Here is a 25,484-nt window from a genome sequence, read left to right on the forward strand (position 1 = left end):
TTTGTGGAACCGCACACTTTAGAAGATAAGATTTTATACACCGAACACGGGGGAACCCTTGTTATTGCACAGAGACCAGCAGGTAAGAAAAACAAAAGCCTTATTTTAACCTTTAAAATATTCCTAATATTAAAAAAATGAAGGCAATAAGAATGAATATATACCCATGGTCATATTTTCAAAATTTTTATTGACATTATTTCTGCTTTTGTCTTTTCGCTCTTGATAGCGTGAAGCCATTTTGTGATCTTAATCTGTGAAAGGTGCTATTTAAATAAAATGCACTTATCACTCGAATTCAAAGGTCAAAGAAAAGTTTCACTGATTGGGAGCCGGTTTGAAAAAGTGACGGTAGCACCGTTGCCGTGTAAATGAACACCCAAGATGTGAGCAATTTTTTCCGGTTTCACTTGTTTTCATTGTTGTGTAAACGGGACTGGCTGCAATTCGGGACCAATAGCGATAAAATGACGTTGGACCTCTGACACCTGTAAGAAATTGTTGAAGAAATGTATAATATGGGACCTTTACTTTGTGATATATATATATATATATATATATATCACATATATATATATATATTGTTTTATTCTGACGGCGCCTCGGTGAACCACTTCCGCCCGAGCGCGCCGCCGCGTCTGTGTGCTCCTCGTGCGCGCGCTGACGGACCTTCCTCCGAGCGGTGTTGTTGTTCCTCCTCCGGGCGCAGCGCGAGACGAGCGACTCTCCGGCCCGGCGTCCCTCCCTCCCTCCCGCTCTCCCACTCCCGGCTGGAGCCCCCCCCCCCCCCCTCCTCCTCCCTGCCTGGAGCCACCCGGAGACCCGGTCCGAGAGAAATGTGTCCCCCGTGTGCGGGGGAGGCGAGAGACGGCAGCTCGGATAAAACAGGTGGGTCCTCCGGCGGCGGCGGGTCGTAGCTCCCCGGCTAGCCGCGGCCGCTGCACGCCGCAGAGAGCGACGCGGGCAGCCGGGTGGGACGCGCCTCACCCCCGCAGAGCGAAAGGTCGCAGTCCGGGTTCGATTACATGTAATTTTATCTGACTGCATCACTGACACTCTCTTAATCCGCGTTTAAATCAGATGATGTCATAATCTTTGATTGTTTTTTCTTTATTTGAAGGCCGGTAAGGTGTTTTTATATTTTGACAATATTTCTGCCAAAAAAAAGTGAGATTTCATACAAACTGGGTTGATTCGAGGTTCTTATTATCATAAACTTATTATCAGGTGTTTCTTCTTTTATCTTGAATTTATAATACGTTTATCTTTCATAGATTAAAAAAAAAAAAAAGTAAACTTTTTTAACAACAAAGTTAACATTTGTTAAGAAGGAACCTGATTATATTATTGTAGTTGTATTATTAAAACTTACCTGTAATACTCACACTTCTGCTTGTTTCTTTGATTTTTGATTTTTTTTTTTTTACTTGAATGTTTATTGAGTTTCTCCATAAACAAAACATGAATTGATAAACATTGCAAAACTATTTTCAAACGAAAAGCACATCCACAAACGCATTTTTTTTTTTTTAGCACTCGCCATATCCTCATCAAATTGCCTGAACCTCTTCTAGAATATCTTTTCTCTTAGCCCTATGTTATTGGTCATTTTTTTATATTCTTAAGTGTGTGTCTTCTCTCATGACTGTCTTTAATTTCTCTGAGGTACATTACGGGAATGTATTTGGAATTTCATATCCTAATTTATTTTAAAATAACATCTGCAGGTCCACACATCCCTTAGCTTTTTCTTTCTTTTTTAACGTCCTACCATGTTCAGAGATGTGTTTTCTTCACGTATTCTGCTGCATTTTAATTTAATTCAGTGGTTCTCTGATCAGGGGTGAATCTGAGTATCTGAATAATACATTTTATTTATCAGGACACTCGAGGTACGTCATGAACTGGTTAAGATAAAAATGGCAACGACATAAAAAAAAAAAATCAACATGAGTATATTTGGTGCGACATTTAAAGATTTAGCAGATTTAGGCAGTGTTCACACTCTCAAGTGAAAATGCATTATCGATTTGTGTTTTCATTACAGAAAGTTTTCACCTTTACACGGTGAAGCTTTGAAAACGACGCCCGTTCAAACGTTATCACGGTTGACTGTCAAAATAAAAGTCCCGGGAGAATCTGGTCTGGGAGTCGTGACACTGTGGAGGAAACTTTGTCCGTCTAATCGCACATGTCAGATGCTGAATTCGCAAATAAATGCGCCCTTTTATTTCCCCAACTCAGGCAGTTTGTAATCGAGTACAAATATTTAGTACTCTCTGTTTAAGACGCAGTACCACAGAGCAAAGTGTCACTACACTGCTTTCTTCTCCTAACAGTAACAAAAGCTGATAATATTCATGTTTTAATTACTCCGAGTTCCTGTGGACGTTGACGCCGTCATCGCTACGGCGGCATCATTAAACAGAACGCATTAAAAAAAAAAAAATTCTTTATTTATTTAATTAGACAACATGTGGTTTTAGTAGTTGGAGGATTAGTTCAGTCCAGTTTTCACAGGTTCTCCTTTTCCCCGTCAAGACGTCATTGAATTGGTGACGTTTGGACTTTGGACGCCACTCCAGGGCGTGTTCACACTCGGTTCAAACAAACTCTGTGTCCATTAAGGGAAGTCAGAATGCTGGCGTAAATAAAATACCGGAGGAGGTATCTTTGTAGTTTATGTTGATTGTTTTGTGTGTTGAAGGAATGTTTGTTTGTTTTTTGTTTTTTTTGACTCGTTCACATTTTTCATAGTCTGTTCACGAGTTCTCTGTCGGTACTAATATCTTAACATGGACATTTACTGCAGCATCCTCTGCATAATCGTGTTTCATAAAAGTTCCACGTGTTTTGTAAAGTGCTGCATCTTAGGCCCTGTTTCCATGACGACGGAAAACTTTCTCTGCGTTTTGGTTAGGGCTGGGCAAAAAAATCTATTTAAATGATTCATGGAATTTAAAAACTATTTTTATTTTGTAAATTCAAGGGTTTTTTTCCCCCCACAGTTTCCCCCAAAAATTTCCCGTTCGGTTCTACCGTTCCTTGTGGCTTTCCGTAGTTGCTGTTACACTTTTGCTTAAACCTGGTTAAAGCTTTTTTTTTTTTTTTATTTAATTGAACTTTTTTATTTTGGGATTTTTTGTTTTTGCATTTTAACACCGAGGACTATCACGGCGATAAAGTTGCACTTTTGACAATATATATCTGACGTCTGCAGCTATTTTAAAGTGCATTGAGAAAAAAAGAATTTAATCGAAACTCAAATTTTTCATTTAAAAAAAAAATAATAAAATCATAGATTTTTTATTTATTTTAAGCCAAAGCGCCCGGCCCTAGTTTTGGGTTTCCCTTTACATGACGACGGCGCTCGGAGCCACTGAAAACCGAACTATTTTAAAACGGTTCCCAACTCTCTCGAAAACGCGCCGCGGAAACGGCTAAATAGTAAATAGCTCCTCTGTGCGTGCGCGAGTAGAGGGACAATAACAACAATGGCGGCCTCCAGGCCGCCATCTCTCCCGGGACTTGGTGGTTTTATAGTTGGGAGTAACAATCCAGTCGTCTGTCCACTAGAATGTCTCGCCGTTGTTGGTATTTTTCGAGTGTTGTTCTCATCGCCATGGCAAACAACAGCGCCCACCCATGGTCCGGCATGCTAACTACCTCGTTTTCAGCGTTTCCGTGGAAACGTCCGACATTTGCAAAAACGCCTTTTCTGAAAATGCCAAAAACAAAACGTCGTGGGTTAGGGTTATACCTGAGTGCCAACTGATGTGTATTTTTTCCATTTAGCTCTTTTATCTTGTAGTTTGTTTTGTTTTTTTTCGGTTTTGAAGGGTAAAATCTGACATTGTTCTCAGATTTCTGTCTGGATCCTATGGGGGATTTTTTTTCTGGTGTTCTTTCAGTGGGAGGCGTGGCGCGGCGCTGTAATCAGGTATGTTGGTGGACCTCTGTGTCCTTGAGGGGAATTCGTTGGCTCGGTAACATATTGGCCCGGTTCACCCGCTTCACCGACAGAAGCACAAAAGCAGCTCTGTTCGAGACACAGACTCCGTAGATAAAGTACCAGGACACAACAGTACACCAAGCCCAGACCTTTTCCTGTCCAGGTTTTCATCTTTCGTCACGCCGTGTCCCTCTGGTCTGGACTTGTGGCGGTGAGGCAGGGTGTTTCAGTTCCTCCTTGAGATTTGTGGGAGGCCATTTTAGGAAGATGGAGACTGTGATTTCTTGGACAAGATAAGCTGCTTCCTGTGTCACGACTCCCGGATGTTCTCTTGAACTGATTTCTGTGACTGATTCTGATGAGGTGGCGCCGTTGAGCCGACCGGATTGTCATAGTTTAATTGTCCTGGATGGCGGCTTCGCCTTTCTTTAAGAGCACTTCGGTGTTGTGTCGTCTTTGTAGTTCATACAATTCAGTTGCTCTCTTATCTGTCAAGTCACATGATCGTGGATTATCTGTAGTCTGAATGAACGGACACGCCTTTGTTAAAAGTGTTTGATGTGTACTCTAGAAATGTGTACCGTCAATCTGGCTTTTTAAATACCTCGTGTACCCAGTGGGTACTTTGAAAATATAACTCAATACTCTCCTATACAGTGTATTTACCTGAGAGCTGTAAAGGAAAGTTAAGTTGATTCTTAACAATTACTAATGTATAAGAACTGTAGAATATTCCAGATTAAGTTTAACGCCCATACTTACAGAAACGATGTCTCCAGTTTCCACAAAGTTCTTGAGCCAAACGCCAAATTTAAAGTATAATTTCACTTATATATTATAAGTGAAACCTGAAATCAGGATTTAAATGTGAATAAAAATAAGATCCTAATCTGAAAACATTAAACCTGCAAATGAAATAAAATAAAAAAAAAGATATTTAAGAGTGAAAAATGAAAAGAAATAGTTTTATCAAAAAGAGTTCCAGAACTGAATCAAAATTATATTTAAGTTGAAAAATTAACTAAACTGTTGGAAACACAACGTTTCTGAACACTGCACAAGCGCACCACGGCCGTAGTTAATACTTCTTCTGCACATGCTCAGTAGCTGGACAACGACAACAATGGCGGCCTCCAGAGTGTCATGCCTCCCAGTCCGTACTCTCCGGTGATTTGTTGGTTTTTATAGTTGAATCACCGGTAATAGCAACTGAGCTTTGTATGTGTCCTCATTGCGAAAACAACCAACAGCGCCAACTTGTGGCCTGGCATGGTAACTACATCGTTTTCAGCATTTCTGCCATTTCTGGGTTGTTGTTTTTTTTTTGGTTTCCCTGGACTTCATAATGCTTTTTCACCTTTTGCTTTAGTCTAAATGCTTGACGGGAGCTGTTTCTACATTCATAACTGCGTGTTTGTTAAAGCACTTTGAATTGGATTGTTGCTGAGATGTGTCACCCGACTGGATCCGCGTCAGTCGGTTTCCTTTTGGCTGCTGCGAGTTCTGAGCTGGAGAAAAGCCCAACAGAGGAGCGACACACAGCCTGCCGTTCTGGTTTGCGCTGGATAAAACACTGCGTTTTTGTTTTTGTGGCCACTTCCCTTTCTACCAGCTATCCTCTTTCTTCCTCCTGCTGGGAGGTCCGGCAGACAGAGACTTACAGGATTTTCCTTTTTTTCACCTCCTTCTATCAACTCATCCAAACTTTAGAACTTTGCCACAGAATTTAATTAATATTTATATAAAAGCTTAGTCTACTGCAGACATGGACATTTTGTGGCCTGGGGGTTCATAACCTTCCTTCAACCGATGGTTAAGTCATTGTGACGTCACGTTATAAAGAATGTACATGATGCGTGCAACACGGCTGCTTTGCTTGGATTCTTCCTTCTTCTGGTGGCCATGTTTCATATTTAATTTGACTGTGTTGAAAGATTATCAGAGAAAAATCCTCAAGATATACAGGACTGATGCTGGGTGGACCGTATGCCTCCCTGTTAACAGTAACATTTAAAACAAACTGATCATGCTGCTGTACGTCCTGCAGTGAGGAGGCGGAGGAGCTTTTGACACACAAGGAGAGTTTTGTATTTTCCGCGTTGTCACACTTGTCTCTTTCACTTCCATTTTTTATGTTTGTTTTTTTTAAAGTGTGTACTAAGTTAGTTTCTCTTGATTTTACTAAAGAGACATGTCCGTTTTTAAGATTTTGAAGTCGGACTTCTCACCGTAATGAGAAACTTGCCGCACATCGGGGCAGGTAGAGAAAAAGAAACTTGTACGGACGTGCACGCTATTTCAATATCGCGGCCCTTTTCCGATCTGGCTCGGTTTGCAGTTTTGTCGGCACATGCAAGAATGTCTGCCATTTCCCCGACGCTCAGCACTTTGCACAGCAGATATAATGACCGCGGCAGTTCTTGTGCTTCTAATTCTGCAGCCCCAAAATTTAAATTTGCTGATTGGGCGGCAAGTAATATGATGACGACGGCTCTTGTGCTCGCTTTTGTGCAGGTTGTGTTAATATGTTGAGACGGTCTGTGTTCCATTTTATAGTTGAATGTCTAATCCGACTTTTGTCATTTCGTTTTTTTTTAGTTTTTTTAACATCAAGCAGATTGTCTGTGCTGAGAAGTGCTTTTGATTTAGGCTCTGCTTACACAATATTTCCTTAGTGCTTCTGGGGATTCTTGCTCGGAGCCGCCGAAGCGTTTTGAAAACGGCTCCCAAAGAAACGCATTTAAAAACACGCCCTCTCCATGGAAACGAGGGAGGAAAAAAATGCAAACGTTTTTAGAAAGACGGTTACTGCGCATGAAAATAGTTCGTATGGTCACCGTGATAAAGATCCCACCGTTATCAGCCGTCCGCGTACTCGCCATTGTTAATGTTTACACGTGTGTTGGTCTCTGCGTACGTGTGTGTGGTTTCATTCCCAAAAAACCCAAAACAACAGCACCCACTAGTGGCCATACGTAAAAAGTTCTGAGTTAACGGACAAAAACAAAGTTTCCTGAAGCGAAAACACGATCGCACTGTATTGTAACAAAACAAACCTTCTATAATATATTGTGTGTAATTTATTCCTTATATAAATTATATCTATTCTCTTGTGATTGCCTTCTTTTTCTTTCAGATAAACCATCATGATTCCCATCACAGAGCTCCGGTACTTTGCTGACACTCAGCCAGCGTACCGCATCCTGAAGCCATGGTGGGACGTTTTCACCGACTACATCTCCGTCGTCATGCTGATGATCGCCGTGTTCGGCGGGACGCTGCAGGTCACGCAGGACAAGATGATCTGCCTGCCGTGCAAGTGGGTCGTCAACATGTCGTGCGAGCCCATGCCCGCCGCGAATCTGACCGCGGCCTTCGCGCCGGAGCCCAAGGGCATCCAGTACGACCTCGACCGCCACCAGTACAACTACGTGGACGCGGTGTGCTACGAGAACAAGCTCCACTGGTTCGCTAAGTATTTCCCCTACCTGGTGCTTCTTCACACCCTCATCTTCCTGGCCTGCAGCAACTTCTGGTTCAAGTTTCCCCGCACGAGCTCCAAACTGGAGCACTTCGTCTCCATCCTCCTCAAGTGCTTCGACTCGCCGTGGACGACCCGGGCTCTGTCCGAGACCGTGGTGGAGGAGAGCGACCCCAAGCCCGTGGGCAAAATGAACGGCTCGATGGACAAGAAGGCCTCCAGCGTGAGCGAGGACGTGGAGGCCAGCGTGCCCATGCTCCAGCGGACCAAGTCCAGGATTGAGCAGGGGATCGTGGATCGCTCCGAGACTGGCGTCCTGGACAAGAAGGAAGGGGAGCAGGCCAAAGCGCTTTTTGAGAAGGTGAAGAAATTCAGGATTCACGTGGAGGAGGGCGACATAGTGTATCGTCTTTACATACGTCAGACCATCATCAAGGTCATCAAGTTCATTCTGATAATCAGCTACACGGCCTACTACGTAAGATACATCCGATTCAGCGTGGTGTGTGCCGTGAACATTGAGAAACTGACGGGGTACAACATGTACCACTGTGCCCACCCACTGGCGACTCTCTTCAAGATCCTGGCCTGTTTCTACATCAGTCTGGTGGGGGTTTACGGGATAATCTGCATGTACACGCTCTGCTGGATGCTCAGCCGCTCCCTCAAGCGCTACTCCTTTGAATCGATCCGCGAGGAGAGCAGCTACAGCGACATCCCCGACTTGAAGAACGACTTTGCCTTCATGCTGCACATGATAGATCAGTACGACCCGCTCTACTCCAAGCGCTTCGCCGTGTTCCTGTCGGAGGTGAGCGAAAACAAGCTGAGGCAGCTGAACCTGAACAACGAGTGGACATTGGAGAAGCTGAGGCAGCGCATCACCAAGAACTCCCAGGAGAAGCTGGAGCTGCATCTGTTCATGCTCAGCGGGATCCCGGACACTGTGTTCGACCTGGTGGAGCTGGAAGTGCTCAAGCTGGAGCTCATCCCGGACGTGACGATCCCGCCCATCATCGCCCAGCTGTCCAGCCTGCGGGAGATGTGGCTCTATCACACCCCGGCTAAAATTGAAGCTCCGGCCTTGGCTTTCCTGAGGGAAAACCTAAAGTCTCTCCACATCAAGTTCACAGACATCAAGGAGATCCCACTCTGGATCTACAGCCTCAAGAACCTCGGTGAGCTGCACCTGACCGGGAACTTGAGTGCTGAAAACAACCGATACATCGTCATCGACGGGCTCAGGGAGCTGAAGAGCCTCAAGGTGCTGCGTCTGAAGAGCAACCTGACCAAGCTGCCGCAGGTGGTGACCGACGTGGGCGTGCACCTCCAGAAGCTCTCCATCAACAACGAGGGCACCAAGCTCATGGTGCTCAACAGCCTGAAGAAAATGGTCAACCTGACGGAGCTGGAGCTCGTCCGCTGCGACCTGGAGCGCATCCCGCACTCCATCTTCAGCCTGCACAACCTGCAGGAGATCGACCTGAAGGACAACAACCTGAAGACCATCGAGGAGATCATCAGCTTCCAGCACCTGCACCGCCTGGTGTGCCTGAAGCTGTGGTACAACCAGATCGCCTACATCCCCATTCAGATCGGGACGCTCACCAACCTGGAGCGGCTGTATCTGAACCGGAACAAGATCGAGAAGATCCCCAGCCAGCTCTTCTTCTGCCGCAAGCTGCGCTTCTTAGACCTGAGCCACAACAACCTGACCAGCATCCACGCCGACGTGGGCTTCCTCCAGAACCTGCAGTACTTCGCCGTGACGGCCAACAGGGTAAGCGGCACAATCGGCTTGAAATCATGCAGCGAGCGCGTAGTTTCATCTTAATTCCTGGAGACGTTCTTTGAGCGCATGCGTGGATTTGCTGTGGTTGTGTTGAGCCTGTTTACACTGTTTACAACCTTTTTAAATGAAAACAGAAAACTTCCGTTGCATTTTGGGGGCTCGTCTACGTGTGTGTGTGTGTATGTGTGTGAGCACGGCCTGTTAACCCATGACATCACATGTCCACGTGTTTTTATTGTGAAGTACCAGAAGTAATGGAAAAGTATTATTAAAGGAGCAGTGCGTGTTGCCGGGCAGATTTGGTGCAGCTATTTCTGTTGCCACGGAGACGGAGCACCTGACACTGACGCAGCAGCGGGTGTGAAAGGTGTTTTTGAGACGGTTTCAGCCCTGTGTTGGACGGATGAATTGTCTGTTGTTAACTCATTATCAGCGGCTGCGTTCCGGCTCAAGAATAAGATAAAAAAAAAATATTAAATGTTTTTTTAATCTGTAAGTGAAGAAAATCAAGTACGAACTTCAAGGGACATTCTTAAGTTCTTAAGTTCTTAAGTTCTTTCATGTCGTTCATCTGAAATCGCCGGGCAGGTCGTGCAGATGTTGGATAAAACGCCTCCTATGTAAGAGTGAATCGCTGGCTGTACGGCCAGGGTCTCCTTTTCTTTAAGGCCAGACTGTCAAATCTAATTACACGAGACGTCACGGGGGATTATGTCATGTACTTTTTGCTCCACGTATCGAGGAGGAATGCTCCTGCAGATTATCCCGAGACGCGCAACTAATGCATTTTGTTGAGGAGATGTGTTCCACAAAGGGAAATTACAATAAATGATGACGTATTCCTCAAAATATCTATATATTCAGCAAGTAATTACATTTTTTGTTATAATGAAGGAGTTGACTGAGGACAGGAGTCAGAAACATGCATGTGTTTTTAAGTAAAGATTACTGCTGTTTTACTGTTTGCCTGTTGTGTTACTCTGAAAATGGCTTCCAGCAGGTTTGTGTGGAGCCGCATAAAACCCCATTAAACACAAACTTTTTATTTTTTTCTTGTAAAGCATCCGTATGAACCATCTTTGCATAATCGGCACGTTATCAGGAGAGGTCAGAGGTCACTATTGTTTGATCCAGGGTGTTTATTTTAATTAAGAGGGTGTTTTAAAGGCAGCAGCTGAAGTTTAAACCTTTTTTTTTTTTTTTTCTTCTCAGATCGAGACTTTGCCCCCGGAGTTGTTCCAGTGCAGGAAGCTTCGCACTCTCAACCTGGGGAACAACTGCCTGCAGACGCTGCCCTCGCGCTTCGGCGAGCTCACCGGCCTCACCCAGCTGGAGCTGCGGGGAAACCGCCTGGAGTGCCTCCCCGTGGAGCTCGGCGAGTGCCGCCTGCTGAAGAGGGGCGGCCTGGTGGTGGAGGAGGACCTGTTCAACACGCTGCCGCCGGAGGTCAAGGAGCAGCTGTGGAGGGCCGACAAGGAGCAAGTCTGAGGGGGACGAGAGGAACCAAGAAGCCGGGGGCGGTAAACTTTTTTCTTTTTCTTTTTTTTTTTTAATGGAAAACATCACGACGGGATAAAGCAGGGTGACGTCATCGTATGAAGGGGCCGTCCACACGAGAACGCCGGTTCACGCACCGTTTTTGGCCGATCATCCACAACGAGGCGGCGTTTTTAGAAGCCCGCGATGTCATCTAATAACCACAACAATGGCGGGACTACATGCTCCAGGTGGCGCTGCAGAAGCTACTGACGCTAGCCGGAGGAGGAGCTATACTAGACCTATACAACTCAGAGTTATAAAGAAGTCTATGAGCAGGAGTCCACTTCTATGTGCTCCGTGTCTTCCTCTGCGTTTTTGGTGTGTTTGGTGAGTCACAGCGCCCCCCAAAGGCCTGGAATATGTACTACATGCCTTTAAGCCTCGTGTTGAGCTGCGTTCATCGTGACTGTAAAGACTGTAAAGTGTAAAAGCCATGCAATGAAGTGACGTCGAGTATGCGTGGCCACAGTCGGGATTCTACCTGTTTCATCCAGGAGCCCCCCCCCCCCCCCCCCCCCCAACAGAAACTTTTTTTAAACTCTGCATGAACGGTCTTGCGATCGCTACTCTGCTGGTCGTCGGTTAAATCGCACAAAATAATCCCGCTGGGAGTTGCACCTGCCTTCCTCTGGCCTTCAGACTCAAAAGACTTTCTTTGGGGGACTTTTTTTTTTTTTTTTTTTTTTTTTTTTTTTTTTACAGTGTGGCTCAAGATATGAGTGGACATTGTTGAAATGTGTAACTGAAACCATTTGGTTTGTTTTGAAGCATGAAGGTGTGGCTGGGTCGCTTTCTCTCAGGCTCGACCTACACGAGACACAAAAAAAACAAAAACAAAAAAGACTGCGAGGAAATGTAAGGTGATTCTCACAGCTTGGCCCTTATGAACTCAGAAGACTGATGGACGGTGGTTAATTTATAACGCCAGGCTGTTAGTTAACTACACAGGGTGCCATGGTGGAGAAACAATCCACACTTTCCTATCGGACTCTTTGTTTTTTTTTGTTTTTCTTTTGCTTCACCAAAACACGATCATCTTGTATTTTTATATTTGCATCGTTTTCACGGCTTCTACACATCCACCGAGCTGTTGTTTTCTTTGAGCTTTTATTTTGAAGGCGCCGTAGTCGGATGTCTTAAGTGACCTTTGTCCGATTCTAGTCTTAATGTTTGGCTCTCCCAGCAACAATATGATTTCCTTTTATTAATTTATATGCAAGTTTGTTCGCCCCTTCGACAAGGTACACTTTATTCCGTGAGACGTAACCAACGCCGGTGTGACCGTCTGCGTCGACTCTTGTGGTTGTGCATTCGTCACGCTCGGTTTGCTCAGTGACACTTTCTGTCCTTTCATCGAGGACAAACGGGAGAGTGAGCGAGGGGGGGGGGGGATACATACGATTTCCGACGCTACAGAAGTTTATCTGGCGAGAGGAATGCAAGGAAATGTAATTTCCACCTTTTCAACAAGGAAAAGAACGTTAATCGCTGAGTCGGATTAATGCATGTTTCTGGCGCCGAGTTAAATAAAGCAACGGTTGATCTGTTTGACGCAGACGAACGTGTGATTTAGGATCCCGATGATAAATAATAAAGTAGTAAGATCACTATTTCAGGAGTATTAATGGATAGTAATCAATCCAGGATTCGTGGCCAAAACATCCGTAACCACAGTGAGTAGTATGAATTTAAGTTTCAGAGACGCGTTTTAAAATCGTGTCTGTTAAATCCACGCGGAGCGACGTCGACTTCAGATGTGATTTAAATGAGAAGAAGACACACACACACACACACACACACACACACAGTGATTGTTTTAATGATTGTCTTTAGCTTTAACATGCTGGTTCATGTCCATTGATTCACACACGACAAAATATTTATTTTCACTGCTTTTTAGGGAGAAAGTCCGACCTGCATGAGTTAAAAACTGATCCCTTGAGGGAGTATTAATAGTTCGGAGATGACGAGTGCCATAGAAAAGTTTCTTGGGGGTCTTATTGGGAACTCCTTGATATTTCAATTTGCCAAAATTGTTGGGATATCTGTAGGAATTTTGGTTTCCAATAACGGGAGCCGCTCCCCCACCCCCACCCCCCCCCCCCCCCCCCTCCACACCCCAATGCATCATTAAAGGAAGTGTAAAGTTCTAAAGTATATTTAAGTAAATCTGTAGTGTTGCGCGCACAAAAAGAGAAAAAGATGATTGACTGGATTTTACTGGTCCCACCGATCCATGGCGAAGCTGTTGTGAAGGGAAACGCAACTTTTTTTTAAGCGCTCCTACTTTGTTTCAAGGGAAATTGGGTGAAATGCAACTTTTCGACAACTCCTCCCCCGGGGAGACGGGATGTAACTTTTCAAAAAGGCTCCAACTTCGTTTTCACAGAAATCGGTGGAACGCAACTTTTTGAAAATGCTCCATCTCCATCGAAATCAGGGGGGAAGTGCAACTTTTTGAAAAGGCTCCAACTTCGTCGCCATAAAAATCGGCAAAAAGAAATCTTTTTGGAAATGCTTAAATTTTGTTTTTACGGAACTGAGGGGAAAGCAACTTTTCAAAAATGCTCTAACTCCATCTCAGTCAAAATCGGGGGGGGGGGGGGGGGGACAACCTTTTAAAAACATTCCCAACTCTCCATGAAAATTGAGGGGAAACGCAACTTTTTGAAAATGCTCCAACTGTTTCAACGGAAATGGGGTGAAATGCAACATTTTGAAAATGCTCTGTCTCCATCAAAATGGGGGAGAAATGCAACTTTTCAAGAACACTCCCAACTCCATCTCCGTTGAAATCGGGGGGAAAGACGCAACTTTTTGACAAGCCTCCATCTCCCGTCGGTTTTGGCATTAACAAGCTGGTTTCATGTGAATCACACACAACAAAATATTTGTTTTCATTACTTTTTTAGGGAGAAAGGCCGACCTGGGTGAGTTGAACATTGATCCCTTGAGGAGTATTAATAGTTTGAAGATGACGAGTGCCATAGAAAAGTTTCTCCGGGGTCTTACTGGAAACTCTGATATTTGAAACAGTGTTTTTCTGGGCCCACCGATCCATGACGAAGCTGTTGTGGAGGGATTACGTGACACCAGTGACTCGCGGCCAGGAAATGCCTCCGTTGTTTTTCCTCTGACCTCCGCAGTCGTGACTCAGCGTTGCAGCTCCTCCGTCGCTTCCGCTGAGTCGTGAGTTTCACTCTCGGCCGCCCCTTCCTTTCCTTCGGAGGATTACCGAAAAGAGGGAAGTTTGGATGGTTTGTTTGTGCTTCGTAGCTACAACTCCAGCAGTTGGTTTATCAAACCACAGTATGAGTCTGCATCTCAGAGCCCCCCCACCCAACCCCCACCCCCCCACACACACCCACACACACAAACACTCACACTTCAATTGAATTCTGCCAAAAAAAAAAGTGCTACTCCGGTTCTTTGCTTTAAACTTTTGCATTTTTTTTGTTAAAATGCAATTTATCTGAATGTGTTTATTGTGTTTTCCTTAAAGGGGTCATTTTATGCAAAATTCACTTCCTAAAGGTTTTCCAACGGTACTAATCGTCCCCATACAAGGAACAACGCCCCAGAAGTGAAGACAGTCTGTCCTCTCTCTCCCTGGCTTGTTTCAGGTTTTAAAAAGTGTGTTGCTCCAACCAGCCAATCAGAAATCAAACCCTATATAGTGTCATCGGGGGTTTAGCCAATCACAATCAAGGTAGGCCCTCCCTTTGACTCCTCCCACAATTAGGCAGCTCTGCTCTGGCACATGGCACCACGAGAGGAAGAACTTCCTCCTCTTCCCAAGATGGGCATGTGTGGACGGAGCCAATCCAGTTCACACAGACACAGCAGATTCTGAATGTAGCTCCTATGATCCAATATTCAAATGCAGGAAAATCAATCAACTTTGAATTAAAAGTTTTTGTGGCCAACGAGATCCGTGTGGAAGTTTTGAAAAACTGAATAATATGACTCCTTTAAGGGACTTTTTTTTTTTTTTTCCTGTGTGATTTGTTTGCTCTGTGGCGTCGTGGTTCAAACTCCTGCTGCACAGCGAGAAGGTTCCCGGTTTGAGTCTCCATCTTCCCCCGGTGTTCTCCCACAGTCAGAAAACACAAGGCCCCGTTCACACCACCACGTTTTCAAGTGAAAACACAACCTTTTGAAAACACTCCAACTTCGTCTCCTTGAAAAAAGGAGTCAAATGCAACTTTTTGAAAATGCCCCAAATGTGTTTTTTTCAGGGAAATTTGGAAAAATGCAACTTTCTGAAAATGTTCCAACTCCCATCTCCATCGAAATCAAAGGGGGGGTGGTGCAAGTTTTTGATAACACTCCAACGCTGTCTCAGTGGAAAGGGGGGGGGGTGCGCAACTTTTTGAAAATGTTCCAACTCCCATCTCCATCGAAATCAGATCGGGGGGAATGCATGTTTTTGAAAACACTCCACTGAGAAACGCACCCCCGTTTCCACTGAGAAACGGGGGTGCTTGCAACTTTTTGAAAATGCTCCAACTTCATCTCTGTAGAAACAGGTGGAGATGCAACTTTGTCTCCGTGGAAACAGGAGGGACGGGACACATCTTTTCGACGAAGCCCCGACAGAAAAACGTGTTTTTCAGTGTTTCTGTGACCGTCGTTTTCAAAGCGTTGGAAAAGAAACGCTGTGAAAATGAAAAATAAAAATGATGTGCTTTCACTTGACACACTGTGATGTGAACGGGGCCTGATCAACAGGTGAGACTGTTTGTTACTGTGACTCCGCCCACAGTGACGTAGCATCAGAACCGGTCCGCCGGGACTCTGAACCTGAAGAAAAGCAGTTTGGAAGAGGAATGAACCGACTCTGACAGAACTCCTGTAACTCCGACAATCCTTCTGTAAACGGAGGGGAGCTGTGCACCTTTGGGTCGGACGAACATGAGAGAATTCACGTGACTCACAAATCGCATTATTCTTAAACTGCCATATTTGCATTGCATCGACGTATGTATGAAATATATATATATTTTTTTCTTTTATAAATACACGATTGTATTTGCTCTATTCAATGAGTTCATCTCTGTATTCTGATGCCTGTAGATCAGGGATATTAGGTTTGTTTCTTGTCATTTTGGAGCATGACACCGACTGCCTCCCACTAAAACCCGACTGGCAGCCATGTTGAATATTAACTTGCACGCCGGTTTCAGTCGGCACCGTCTGCATCACACCTGATTTAAAAAAAAAAAGTAAAAAAATAAATGAAGGCCTTTACGATTTGATTGTTGCCCAGCGGACGGACCGCTGGCTTTTTGAGCTGTAACGTCTGTAATTATGGACGACTGAAGTTTGATTTCCTGATGTTCTAACGCTACTTTTTGTACCATTATGACACAATAATAAAATGACACTTAACACTGATGGCTGTTTTTACTTTCGTAAGACCTTACATTAAAGATAACTTTTTTTGGGGGGGGGGTAAAGCTGGTTATTTAGACTTTGAGCTGCATTTCAGCAGAGGTTAGTGCTTCTCTGAAAGAACCAGATTAATTAAACTAATTGTTGATGTCATAATGCTGCTGCGTACATGTTTAGAAGAATGTACGGAAGTAAATCAAACTGTTTATGTAGGTTAAATTATGCTTAAGTTAGATTAAAAAAAGATGTTTTTACAATACTTCTACTAAACTACAGAAATGAGAGAAAATTACTAAAGCAAGGTAAAACAATTTAAAGCACAAGTATGATATGAGATCTAGAAATAAATGAGAAAAGATCAATTTTAATTGTATATTGGATTTATTTTTTAGCATAACCGGGGTCCAGTCCTCGGCGGTGAGGCTTTTTCCGACTCAAAATTGCCGAAATAAAATAAAAATACCTCCACAGCAGATTGTGAAAACTGTTTATTTCTTTTTTGTATATCTGCTCATAATTGGCCCCACTGAAATGTTTTAGCAAATTAGAAATACTAAAAGAATAGAAGGAGGCTCAATGAGGGAAAACAAAAGGTTTATAACCACGGCTTTACTTTATTAAAAACTAAACAAATCCATGTTTTCAAGCTGGATTGCCACTTTGCTTCCTGATTCGTGCAGTAGTAGCCCAGAGCGGCCGACAGAGGGCGCCGTGCTTTCACTTCGTTTGTCCACATCACCGCCACACGCGCGACGCCTACAGGCCGTTCTGTGTAACTACATCAACTCTAAGCTCCGCCACAGGTCTGCGAGGAAAGAGTTAAAGTCCAAAATCCTCTTAAGAGCCGCTGCTCCTCGTCGGTTCCGCCGTAATTGGTTCGGACTCGTCGTCACATGGTCGGAAATCGGCGGTTTGTGAGGCGCACGAGACGCTCGACTCACCGTGTGGCTCCCGTGAACTGATGAAGAGGAGTCTCCTCTGCACGACAACATGGACTTCATGACAGACCGAGATGTGGAGAAGGTGAGGATTACTACAAAGTAACGAAGTAACGAAGGATCGCATGCAGGCTGCAGCCATGCGTTCATCTCACACTGTAAATCTGCATAATATGTTTTTATTTATTTATTTAAAATCCTCTGTGTTCCATCTAAAGTTGCCTTTTCTGGGTTGTTTTTCTTTCCTGCACGAGCAGTTCGCTTCGACCTGATTACATAACATGCTGCAGACTGGAGTGTCCCACTGAGGACAAACACAGACCCTCTTCACCCTGCAGTGCAAACTAATGTCATGAAAAAGTCAAGGTTCTCATGAAAAGAGGAGTCAGTGTTTAAGTTATTTCGAGGTAAAAGTACACAAGAAACGTTAACTTTTAATTGCAGCAGATTGTGCAACGCAACCAAGAATGTTTAATGTTTAAAAAAAGCAATGTTGCAATCCTGCAACTTTTTTTTTTAAAGCAAATGAGTGCATATATTCTATTTTGCTGTAAAACATGAAAAAAATGCAAACTTCACGACTAAAATTGGAATTAAAACTGCTTAATTTAAAGCTAATGTTTATAATAAAACACCAAACAATCACATATCGAGTCCATATTCGCTGGAAAATTCACCCAAAACTATTTAAGTACAGAAGCCTGTCCAGAAGTCAGAATATAATTGCAAAGTTGATTGATCCGTCTGTGTTTATACTATTATAAACTAAAAAGTTCAAAACGTTTGTAAATATTTAACCATTTAGTGAACAAGTGACCACGTTCTTCCTGTAGTAAATGAATGACGGCCACTGAATACAGGATTTAAAAGGTTCAGCTCAACCTTTTAATAAACTGTTTTAAATGTTGATTAAACAAGACAATTCATCTTTGCATTTAAAATTCCACAGATTCTGGTGTTGTGGCCTTTAGTTAATATTCAGGTATAGATGCTTTAAAGATGAATCATTACCCTGCTCGGTCATTGACCCTACAAATATAAACTTGTTGAAAGTGACAGCAGGTCACTTTTTATTCTTCTTCTGAAAACATGTTTCTTTAGTTCTTCTGTAGTGGATCGCTTCAGCTTTCATAAAGTTACATGTAAATCTCATTTAATCTCATAAAAAATATTCTGCAAACATCTAAAATAATTTTTAAAAAGGCTTAAAAAAAAAAAAAAAAGAACCCAGGATAGTTGAAACCGGAAAGAATGTTAAATGGATTTAAAAAAAAAATAAATAAAAAATGTTTGAAACTGCCATGAATGGCTGAAGCTGCTAAAACATATAATCTAATAATATAAATAATAATCAGCTAAAAAAAAAAAAAACTCACTAATATCAACTAAAATGGCCAAATGCCAAAAACTGCTAAAACAGCTTAAGCCACTGAAAAAGGGAAGTTAAAACTAAGAACAGCTTCAAATGTTAAAACAACAAAGATTCTCTATAGATTATATTTAGGAAACTTCATAAGACAAGATACACAACTTCCTACGCCGTCTTATCGGTGCTCTTTTTATTGTTAACCATGTTTTTGAACCTCGAGTCGGCCACTTTTAATTTAACGCCACGATCGATGTTGTTTTAATCGAAGGTCTCAAGATCACAGAAGCTTTATTATAATTTATTAGATTCAAAGTCATGAATTGTGAAATTTTAATGTGGTTTTGTTATGTTTTGTCTTTTTTTTTTAAACCTATATATATATATATATATATATATATATATACTTATGACACATGTCTGTTTTCTAGTGTTTTAAATTAATCACATTTTTTTTTTTTTTTTACGTCTTTAAATAGCTTTCTATAGAATCCGGACATTCATTGAAATACTGAAATATTTTAGCTTCAAAATTCATCCCAGTTTCTAATAAAAAAAAAAAAAAAAAGGCTTATATGAGACATATTTCACTATTTGTAATCCAAAACGTTTCACTGTTATTTGGACGCGTTCGCCACCGGTCAAACGTGGCGTCTCGTCTGGGTGACGCTGCTTTGCGTCCTCAGTACAGGGAGGACGGCTACGTGGTGATGGACGGGCTGCTGACCCCCCGGGAGTGCGACGAGCTGCGGCAGCGGATGGTGGAGATCGTGGACGAGATGGACGTCCCCGATCACTGCCGCATCACCTTCTCCACCGACCACGACGAGCAGCTGAAGGAGCAGGTGGCCCGCTGCGCACGCACGCACACACACACACACACACACACACACACACACACACACACACACACACACACACACACACACACACACACACACACACACACACACACACACACACACACATTGTTTCCGTGACACCGTCAGACGCTCATCCAGCCACGTTTCTCCCACATGCTTTCCACAACTCCAAAAAAAAAAAAAAAGATGCAGGTAAGATACTCTGATGATCAGCCAGAACATTATGACCTTATTTATCCGTCATCGTGTGGGACGTATCAGGGCAGGATATACTTGATGATTTTATTTATTTGGGGGGGGGGGGGGGGGCGCATGCGCAGAAGACACGCCGTTTACAGACGGAAATATGGCTGCCACGCCGGTCAGCGACCGGGGTTGCCAGACGTGACTCACTGCTTTTCAGCCCAAACGACGTAAAAACTCACACACCTCGATAAATTCAGCCTAAATCTCAGCCTGTGTAGGAATCATGTTAAAACCGTGAAACTATTATATGTGTATTTAAAGAACACGTCATAAAGACGCAAATACACGAAACAAACGAAATTAAAAAGTAAAGAGAGTTTGGCTCCCCAGTTGGGGGATACGCGCCATATCTGGCAACGCTGGTCAGCATGGAGATTCATTGTCAAGTGGTTGTTAAATATTAGACGACAAACTCTCGACAACATGACGAGGAAAAGAAGAAGAAGGAGGATGGGGGGGGGGAGCAGAGCTTTTATTCTGGCGGAGCCGCTTCCTCTGTTGAGCTGGTACCACATATGAGCGAGGCCCGGGTCTGGTGTGAAAAAACATCAGAATTGGATTTTCACACGGCCACAGAACATTTCAGATGTGAGTCACTGCGAGTGAAAATAATCTGAATTGCGTCGCTTTTCCCTGCAGTGTGAACGAGGCCCCGAAACACAAAGCAATGATACGGTCACAGTGTTCTGGCTGGTCTGCTCTGCCTCGGAGTTACTTTGACCCTGAGAGTCCCTGTGTGTGTGTGTGTGTGTGTGTGTGTGTGTGTGTGTGTGTGTGTGTGTGTGTGTGTGTGTGTGTGTGTGTGTGTGTGTGTGTGTGTGTGTGTGTGTGTGTGTGTGTGTGTGTGTGTGTGTGTGTGTGTGTGTGTGTGTGTGTGTGTGTGTGTGTGTGTGTGTGTGTGTGTGTGTGTGTGTGTGTGTGTGTGTGTGTGTGTGTGTGTGTGTGTGTGTGTGTGTGTGTGTGTGTGTGTGTGTGTGTGTGTGTGTGTGTGTGTGTGTGCGTGTGTGCGCGTGCGTGTGTGCGCGTGCGTGCGTGCGTGCGCTTCCTCTTAACTAAAGTGAAACTCTGACCTGCAGGGAAACGCCGACTATTTCATCACCAGCGGTGATAAGATCTGCTTCTTCTTTGAAAAGGGAGTTTTTGATGACAAAGGTGAGCTGCAGTGAAAGTACAGTGTGTGTGTGTGTGTGTGTGTGTGTGTGTGTGTGTGTGTATTAAAACTTGTGTGAACACCTTCTTTTCTTCCAGGGGAATTCATCGTACCAAAACAGCGATCTGTTAATAAAGTTGGACACGGTGAGCTGCATTTCATTTCCCCAACACGTCTGTACAAAGAACTCTTCAAAAAATAAATCTTCCAATTCGTTTGTGTTTTTTTTTTTTTACTTCCTTAGCGCTACACGCCTACGAGCCTTTGTACAAAAAAGTCGCTCATTCATCCAAAGTTCAGGTGAGTTCACCGGCAGGATGAAGTACTTTTCTCACAGAGTAACTAACACCGTTTCTCTCAAAGGGAATCGCTAAAAAACTGGGTTTGGTGAGTCCCGTCATACTGCAGGGCATGTACATCTTTAAGGTAAGGCGTACATCTGTAATACTTTATTATCACTTGAGCTTGATGAGGAAACTTTAATCGATTTAAAAAAAAAAAAAAAAAACTATTTTCCAGCAACCAGGAATTGGTGGCGAAGGTAAGAAATGTCTTTATTAACATTTTTAATTCAATATAAAGACAAATTTTTAATCTGGATTAAATGAAACATCTTCCTGCCTTTGATTCATTTTCATTCAGTGACACAACAAAATTGCTGAGTTGTGTTTCTGAGTCTGAAAGGAGTTTTTCCTGACAGTCCTCATAACGTACACATTAAGTTTTAATGTTAGTTTAAATAGACGACAATGTTAGAAAGAAGAAGAGTTACTCGGCTCGTGACCGCAGATTAAAGAAAAGGTAAGTACTAACTTTGTGAAGGGACAGTTATACACATAATAATGATAAATTTAACTTTCATTATAAGGAAAAGTTGCTTACAAGATGATTTTGCGCTGCAATGATTACCCACAGATTTGTTCATAAGATATTAACATATGTTTATGTTCACATTGTGTTAATTCACAGTGATTAAAGTTTGACGCAGTAAATCCTTCATGTGATTCACAAGATATATCTACAGTATATATTTACACAAACTAATTCACTGATAGATTCTGGTGAATCTTTATTATATATATTTAATGTTCTCAGGTTGTTTGAATACTAATTATTTCCTTAATTGGTTTCAAAAATCATTGGAATGTTTTGAATTAGGGATTGACAGTTTGTTTTTTAATCTAGATAAATGATTATTATATAATGGGGAGGGAGGGATAAGCATTTTGTTTCCTCCTCCTCCTTTTGGGACAGCAAATATTTTATTATTATTTTAATATTTTTCTCATTATTAGAAGTAATAGAATTATTGTTTTATTGTCTTTATATTTGTAAAATGTCTGAAATAAAGAGATATAATAATATATTGAGGACAACAGCTACTCAGATGTTTGAGGTCATATTATCAAAAGATATCGTATTATACATTTAAAACGGGTTAGGGTTAGGTAGGGTTAGGTAGGGTTAGGTAGGGTTAAGGTTAGGTAGGGTTAAGGTTAGGTAGGGTTAAGGTTAGGTAGGGTTAGGTAGGGTTAAGGTTAGGTAGGGTTAGGTAGGGTTAAGGTTAGGTAGGGTTAGGGTTAAGGTGAGGTAGGGTTAGGGTTAAGTAGGGTTAGGTAGGGTTAGGGTTAAGTAGGGTTACGGTTAGGTAGGGTTAAGGTTAGGTAGGGTTAGGTAGGATTAGGTAGGGTTATGGTTAGGTAGGGTTATGGTTAGGTAGGGTTAAGGTTAGGTAGAGTTAGGGTTAGGTAGGGTTAGGGTTAAGGTTAGGTAGGGTTAGGGTTAGGGCTAACTAACCTTAACCCTACAGACCTCTACAACTGTTTTGTTTTGTGATATTCCCAATAGAAATTTTGATTTATTGATGATTTAGCCGATTTATATTTTCTATTATTTAGTGTGTACTTTGATACTGCGTGATTATTTTTATTAAATGTTTTTCAGTGACTCCCCACCAAGACGCCACCTTCCTGTACACGGAGCCTCTGGGCAGAGTCATGGGCCTGTGGATCGCTCTGGAAGACGCCACCGTCAACAACGGCTGCCTGTGGTTCATCCCGGGGTCGCACAATAGTACGAGCGGCACATGTGGGGTTCAGCCCGGCGACGCGATTATAAAGTAGTGAACAAAATGCAGGTCTCTCTCTCTCTCTCTCTCTCTCTCTCTCTCTCTCTCTCTCTCTCTCTCTCTCTCTCTCTCTCTCTCAGGTGGAATCACTCGACGTATGGTTCGAACCCACAAAGGTACTTTTCCGCTCACGGACTTCGTGGGCCGAGAGCAGCAGTACGACCAGGACAAGTTTGTGGCGACGCCGGTTAAAAAAGGTAATTTACTGGATGTTCAGTGTTTGAGAAAAATTCATAATAAATTTTTTTTTAAATGAATGTAAGTTTTAAACTGATATTAACTATTTAAAAAAAACTAAAGACGAATTACAAAGAATAAAAATGTGTTCAGGCGGCGTCGTTCTCATCCACGGCGAGGTGGTGCATCGAAGCGCCGTCAACACGTCTCACGACTCTCGCCACGTCTACACCTTCCACCTGATGGAGGCCCAGGACACCCGCTGGAGCGCCGACAACTGGTGAGAGAGAGACACCAGAGTCGTCCATCTTCAGTCATTTCAAAATAAGAGAATCGAAACTAGCGGGAGAACAACGTCGATGCTTTCTCGAATATTTACTTTGTTTGAGGGACAATACTGCAAAAAAAAGAGAGAACATGGTATTAACACAGACATACAGGAAGCACTCTATATCAAATTTAGTTATTAATTGGAAACTTACACATTAACTGTAACTCTGTAAAGCTAAAGTGGACGTCATAAACATACATCGCCTGGATAGTTATTAGAAAGTTGTTTGTGTTAATTACTTGATCTTGAATTGTCGAGAAATGATGCTGCTATAATTAACTATACCCGACTAGTACACTGGTAGAAAATTGGTCTACTAGTCGGGGTTCTAGCTTGTTGTAGTCGACTATTATGACTCGTCGTCCCAACCCAAGAATTAATAAATATTTTTGAATAAATTTAAACACTTAAATTAAGTAGTTTTTTGATATAAATGAAAAAAAGCGGCTTTTTTTAAAACAGTAAAAAAAAAAATTTATCTTAATTTTGAAAACCCGCGTGTGAGATCAAATTTGCAAAAAAAAATTCACTGTTTTGTTATTCTGTGTGCCTGTCTCTTTAAGAGGCGGGGCCCAAAGGTTACTATAGGAAGCTCCTGTTTATTTTTTTTTCCTCATCATCTTTTTCTTCCTCCGCATTTTGGAGGGTAACTAGTCCCACACTGTTGGGCGTAACCGAAACATCAAAATGTGTGGAAAATATGAGAATATTATGCTGTGACTTTAGTTAATGATTCGCCAAACCGTTTCCGCTAACCGTTTCCTAAAATCTGCAAAAAAAATGTGCAAATCAAAACGGATGGCATTTTAGGAAAAATGGAAGCGCATACTCAAAAAGCACATTGAAACTTGAGAAAAATTCTGGAATAATGTACGATGACTTTTGTTTACAATTCTCCAAGCAGTTTGCACACAAAAAAACAAAAAATGCAAAAAATTGGCCAGTCAAAGCGGATGGGATCAAGAAAATACCTCATATTGTCATTTTAAATTGTAAATGACTACATTTACTCTGCTTATATCTTTTTAATCATGATTTCTTCTCAAAACTAAAAAGGTAAAAGTACTTCTCGCTGCGGCGCTACACTTTTAAAAACCCTCGCTGACTGTATTTTATCGTCTTTTTCATCTTTAAAGGTTGCAGCCGTCTGAGGAGCTCCCCTTCCAGCCACTCTACACTAAATGAAGGACGTCTCTGGCAACGTAAAATAATTAATTATCCCCCGAAAGAAGGACCAGAACTCATGTCAACTGTGAAAAAAGTTTTTAAAGTAGTTTACATTCCTCTGATCTCCAGTTTGCAGTCTGATGCGCTACAATCATGTATTAACTGTGAGGAACTTTTAAAAAAAATGTTTCAGTGTTTTTAAACGGGACCAAAAACTTTTAATTCGAATAAACACTTTTCAAATTATTAATTGACTCCTCATTGACGCCAAACTGACATTTAAATCCACTTTTATTTAGCACGTTCCCATCAACAGTTACACCAAGTGTTTTTTAATTTTTTATTTGTGTTCAAATGAGATGATTTTGTTTTTTTATAAATATTTTATCTTTCCAGTCAAAGTTGAGCATTTCTCTTTTCAAGTATGTTCATATTAAGACAAAACTTCCAACTTTCTGCGATACATTATTAAACCCAAACTTTTTAAAATCAATCAGAGAAAACAAGGGGCTGATTGTTATATTGTCGGTTCTAATTGAAGCTTCAGGAAACTTGAGAAAAAAAACTAAAACTGCGACGTGAGTGGGAAAACGTCACAGCACGAATAGAATCTAAATTCAGTAAAAGGACAGACGTTTTGTTAAATATAAACAGAACCCAGCGATTTTATCTTCCGATTGAACACGGAGAAGAAATTCGATGCTGATCGTCGCAGTTTTTTTTGTATATCTTAATGTGTGGTACACATAGCAGGTTTTTTCCCGGAAAATGTCCATTTCCCTTGTTCCAACTTCTCTGACGCGTCTTCTTTCCCTCAAATTCAAAATGTATTTAAATATTTCAGACGAAAAGTAAAAAAAAAAAAAAAAAAAAAAAACTCCACATCTTCTGTTTATTTGCCATGTGGGTTCCTGCATTTTTTGCAAATCATTGTATTTCATTTTTATTTACATTTAACGC

General features: G+C 42.3%; 2 protein-coding genes across 2 annotated transcripts; both read left to right on the forward strand.

The window, feature by feature from the left end:
* Window positions 1-7,098: 7,098 nt before the first annotated feature.
* Window positions 7,099-10,713, forward strand: lrrc8aa (leucine rich repeat containing 8 VRAC subunit Aa; the record flags this gene model as incomplete). The annotated part of the gene is made up of 2 exons (XM_080477315.1): window positions 7,099-9,213; window positions 10,438-10,713. 2 exons carry the CDS (start codon window positions 7,099-7,101, stop codon window positions 10,711-10,713), a joined length of 2,391 nt encoding a protein of 796 aa, XP_080333441.1.
* A 6,205-nt stretch (window positions 10,714-16,918) lies between these two features.
* phyhd1 (phytanoyl-CoA dioxygenase domain containing 1) lies at window positions 16,919-25,371 on the forward strand. Its single transcript, XM_080476739.1, has 11 exons — window positions 16,919-17,181; window positions 19,149-19,307; window positions 20,648-20,723; window positions 20,820-20,867; window positions 20,966-21,021; window positions 21,085-21,147; window positions 21,241-21,262; window positions 22,666-22,794; window positions 22,930-23,046; window positions 23,180-23,306; window positions 24,494-25,371. Exons 1-11 carry the CDS (start codon window positions 17,149-17,151, stop codon window positions 24,540-24,542), a joined length of 879 nt encoding a protein of 292 aa, XP_080332865.1. The 5' UTR covers window positions 16,919-17,148; the 3' UTR covers window positions 24,543-25,371.
* The last annotated feature ends 113 nt before the right edge of the window (window positions 25,372-25,484 follow it).

The sequence above is a fragment of the Lipophrys pholis genome (genome assembly GCF_963383615.2).
Source record: "Lipophrys pholis genome assembly, chromosome: 12".
Classification (NCBI taxonomy): Eukaryota; Metazoa; Chordata; class Actinopteri; order Blenniiformes; family Blenniidae; genus Lipophrys; species Lipophrys pholis.